The sequence below is a fragment of the Arachis ipaensis genome, chromosome B04, assembly GCF_000816755.2.
Source record: "Arachis ipaensis cultivar K30076 chromosome B04, Araip1.1, whole genome shotgun sequence".
Taxonomy (NCBI): domain Eukaryota; kingdom Viridiplantae; phylum Streptophyta; class Magnoliopsida; order Fabales; family Fabaceae; genus Arachis; species Arachis ipaensis.
Window position 1 is genome coordinate 101530742 of NC_029788.2, and position 4689 is coordinate 101535430.

Sequence of the window (4689 nt, forward strand, 5' to 3'; positions counted from 1 at the left end):
TATCATTGACTTATGACTCGAGCATAAGGATTTGAATATTAGGGTGTTACATTATGGTATCAGAGCGGTTCGTCCTCGTGAGCCTGAGGGATGGATCGATTTTGCTTCATTGCATACTCTGGGTTAGTTTTCTTTCATGCTATTTAGGTTATCTACTTGATATTTCATAGCATGCTTGTTTGTGAGTGCTTTTTGGGATAATTGAAAGACTAGGCTTTTGATATTGAGACTGATCACCTTGATATCGATTGATTGGTGTAGACAGGAACCCTAATGGCTACTCGCAGACGAGGTCGTACACGTTCACGAAGAGAGAGTAGAAACGACCAACTGGCCGATAACCATGTCAAGTTCATAGAGGCAATGGCGAATCTTGCAAACACCATGGAGGCAAATGCTGCTGCGACTCTGCAAGCTGTGCAGAGGTTAGGCCAACCGGCTGGAAACGAAAACGGAGAAGGAAACGGGAACGATAATGCAGAAGGAAATGATGATAACATGGGAGGTGCTCCAATAACTTTGGCTACTTTTCTCAAGGTTCATCCGCCAAGCTTTAGAGGTTCAACCAACCCTATAGAAGCGGATAATTGGTTTCAGGCCATGGAGCATGCGTTACAAACACAACATGTTCCGAACAACCAATATGTAGAATTTGCTGCATATCAGCTTTTGGGAGAGGCCCAGCATTGGTGGCAAGGAGAGTGCCACTTGCTACAGCTTCAGAATGCCGATGTTCCTTGGGATGTATTCCAAATGGCCTTCTACAAGAAGTACCTTCCTGAATCTGCAAGGGAAGCAACGGAGATAGAACTTTTGCAGCTGAAGCAACGTTCCTCGTCTGTGGCAAACTATACTAGCCAATTTGAGGAGCTCTGTAGGTTCTCTAGGGTGTGTCAGGGTGCCCCGGAGACTTATGAAAGTTGGAAGCGCATCAGGTATCAAAGGGGCTTGAAGGATAACATCATGACTGCTATGGCTCCTTTAGAGATTCGGATTTTCTCCGATCTGGTGAACAAGGCGAGAGTTGTTGAGGAATATGCACAGACGGTAGCCTCGTCAAGGGACACTCGTGGAGGAAACACTAGTAGGGAACGTGATGATTACCTTGGACCAAGTGGACAACACTTCAAGAAAAATGGTGAGGGGAAGCAGTCAAGAGCTTACTCCCCTGATATGAAATGTCAGGAGTGTGGGAACTACCACCCGAATAAGTCATACCGGTTGGGTATGAAACTATGTTAGAAGTGTGGCGTACCGGGACATTTGGTTAGAGATTGTCCACACCGAGGAACACATGAGCCGGGTCGATCACAACAATAGGATTGAGGTAATCATGGTTCTGATAGCCAAACCTTAACTTATTTTCATAGTATAGACTATCACCATTCTTGTTGAAAATGTTTTAAAGCTTAGAAGGATTTTTAAATTTGGTTTGGAACTTTGGTTTAAATGATTTGGTTTTGAAACTAGGATTCGAACTTTTGATTAAATGATATGATTTAGAAAGGAAAGTGAGCTCTATTATTTTGTTAACTTATGATTTTGGTTTGTAAATTTAACTTATCAAAAGGGATTTAAATTGAACGATTCTTATTTAAGGGTTTTAATGAATTTAGAAAAATCATGCTTTAAAGTGATTGATTTACAAATAAATGATTTTTGACTCTTTTGAGAAAGTTTTAACAATGAATTCATTTAGATTGAACTTGTTTTAAAGGTTTTGAAAAGTATTACAAAATTGGCATTTGGTTTAAAGGGAAGAATTTTCGGATTCTTAATGACGATAATCAGAGTGACGCAGTGGAAGGCGAGAGAGAATATTAACACGTTAGGATGATGGTGAATGAGATGCTTTGGCAACTTGTTGGGCTGATAACATTGATAGTAGAATACTTCGTGGATAATATATATATATATATATCGCGTGATTTGAATTTTCGAGGGCGAAAATTTTATTAGGAGGGAAGAATGTAAGAACCGGAGTTTTCACGTAAAACCGTTTTAATAAAATAATTTTAGTGCCCGGAATAAATTCAAAATTTAGAAGTTTTAATTTGAAAATATAAAGGTGAAATTTGATTTCAATGAATTTTTCTAAGTTAGAAAATGTATCTTTTTCAAAAATTTTTTGTAAAAATGCATACTGGCGCTTAAGCTGACAGTACCGGCTCTAGTCTGTCCAGTGCTGTGTATTTTAGAAATTAGAAAATAAGATTTTAAAAAGTTTATTTATTGTTTTGAAAGGACAAAAAATATTTTAGAATTGAAAACCGGGCACTAATCTTAAAGATTTTGCCCCAAAGTGGGCCAAACGGACCAAAAACGCTACACGGTTGGACCGGGCTCAAGTTGGGCCCAAGTCCAACTTATATAAGGTAATAAATGAGCCTAAGAAGCTCATTTTAACACCAAGAGAGAGAGAGAGAGAGATAGCTCGGATAGGAAGAAGAGAGGAGAAGGAAGCCATTGTTACTATTCATCTCCCTCTTCAAAGCTCCATAACTTTTGATCCGGAACTCCGATTGACGAGCTCTTTGTGGCCACGCGAAGCTCTTGTCAAGCTCTTTGATTCTATATAAGAAAACCTGGTAAGAAATTGCATCTTGATCCCCAGTTTCCAGCCCTAAAATTCTGCGTTTTTGGGATTATAATTTTGAGTAGATTTTGTGGTTTTGCTTGCTTAGGTGATTTCTAGTAGCGGGTAATTGTTGAATTTTACTCCTAATCTTGTTGGTTAAGGTAAGGTTTCACTAAACCCTTATGTTTAGTTATTTTGTGTATATTAGGTTTTGATTTTTGATACATATATGATGTTAGTTGAGCTTTGGTGGCTTGTTGGTGAGTTGAAAGCTTGTTGGACTCCAATCTTGGTGCGGTGTGCTTTTTGGGGGAGCAGCCAAAGTATAGTTTCGGTCTCCTCTATGTAATATGTAATATCAATGGACACTTAGGCTAGTTGACCTTAAGATAGGTTGAAAGATGTGATTGTATGGTTAATTGTATATAAATGTATGTTTGATGACGGTTGGATGTTGAATGAATGGGTTTGAATGGGATGAGTTACATATTATTAGATGATGATTATGATGAATTGTGTTTGTGGGTGTTACACGGTGCCCTATGATGCTGAGATTGACCAAAATAATAACTAATTGATTTGTTTTAAAATGTTTCTTAAATCCTTTATGTCAATTTTTTTGCTTTTTACATAGGTGATTGTAAAGCTGTTAATATTTTGTTAAAATTAGATGCCAACTATAATGTATGGTGGTGTTTCTTACAAGCCTTTTATTCATACATGATGTTTGCTCGTGTATTATCAACTTCAGAATATGACATAATATTCTTCTCAAATTTAAAGTTTATTGTTTAGTTTCATGAACCGTGAACTTTGGGTTGTAGTCAATTATGTTCAGATTATATGACAAATCATTATTTATTTCTTATTTATTTTCATGGTCTTGATCAAAAGTTGGTCCTCTTTGCTAAAGGTAGGAGCTTGTATTCAAAGATTAGATTAGGTGCGCCAGAACGAATTAAATCTTATCTGATTTTAAGTAGTTATAAAATTAATGACATATCCAGTCAAGTTTTAAACAAAAAGACACATCCATCATAGACACAGCCAAAGAAGTTTGAAACACAAGACATTTATTAAGGACACATCTAACAATTAAAGACACATCCAAACATTAATCAATTAAAACAAAACAAGTGTTTAATAAATGCAAAAAGACATATCAATGCCTTAACAGAGAAGGCACATTCACATTTAAAACTTTTTTACAAAAGATAACCAAAGAAATTTCAGTAGTCTTGAAAAGCAACATCGAAGTTCTAAACAAAAGACACATCAATTAAAAACACATTCAAATAAGTTTTAAACAGAAGACACATCTATTAAAGACACTTCCAACAGAAGACACATTCATTAAAGACACATCCAAACAAATTTTAAACAGAAGACACATCCAAACAAATTTTAAACAAAAGACACATCCAACAGAAGACATATCCAAGTATTAACCGGCTAAAACAAAACAAGTGTTTAACAAAAACAAAAAGATATCATCTGGAGAAGCATCTTTAACATATCAAAAAAATTAAATATCTCTGCCGTCTTCATTTCTAACAACTTCTCCTTGTATGCTAATTAATCAAACAAAGCATCTTAAGAGACTATAATAGAATAATTTAACAAAAAATAATAGATCTTCTAAGCTAGTACAATTTCTGCCTAAATGAATTCAAAGGACACAAAGAAATGTTATGACATTCTACTTCTCGTTCCCGAAGAACATACAAGTTGGCTTTTGTTCCGAGGGTTACCTGAAACTAGAGGTCGATCTCGGTTGAGATCTTCTGTACGGGTCGGTGCCGACGAGTTCGGCCGGTGAGTGGCGGCCAGAGTTGTTGTGTCCGGCTTGTTGGACTGACTGCACAGCTGATCCTCGGTCACCGGAGGGTGGGGGTACCTGCAAGAGACTCCGATGCTTAAGTTAGCACGGGTATTAAGCAGGTTTTACATAGAATCAGAGTATGAGTTATACCTGGGTGCTCCAGTGTATTTATAGTGGTTGTAGAGTGACCTTTCTGGATAAGATAAGTTAGTTATCTTATCTTATCTTTATCTTTGAGTTGAGGTCAGCTTATCTTCAAGGGAACCGCCCTTATCTCTATAGGCTCGGA

General features: G+C 37.0%; 1 protein-coding gene across 1 annotated transcript; it reads left to right on the top strand.

Moving 5' to 3' along the window:
- LOC107636775 lies at positions 274-1824 on the top strand. Its single transcript, XM_016340263.1, has 2 exons — positions 274-1225; positions 1718-1824. Exons 1-2 carry the CDS (start codon positions 274-276, stop codon positions 1822-1824), a joined length of 1059 nt encoding a protein of 352 aa, XP_016195749.1.

Excerpts from the sequence above, each read along its gene's own strand:
- LOC107636775 (XM_016340263.1), top strand. The coding sequence starts at position 274 with ATGGCTACTCGCAGACGAGGTCGTACACGTTCACGAAGAGAGAGTAGA. Across the intron at positions 1,226-1,717 it reads GAATAAGTCATACCGGTTGG|GTTTTGAAAAGTATTACAAA; the intron begins GTATGAAACTAT and ends CTTGTTTTAAAG.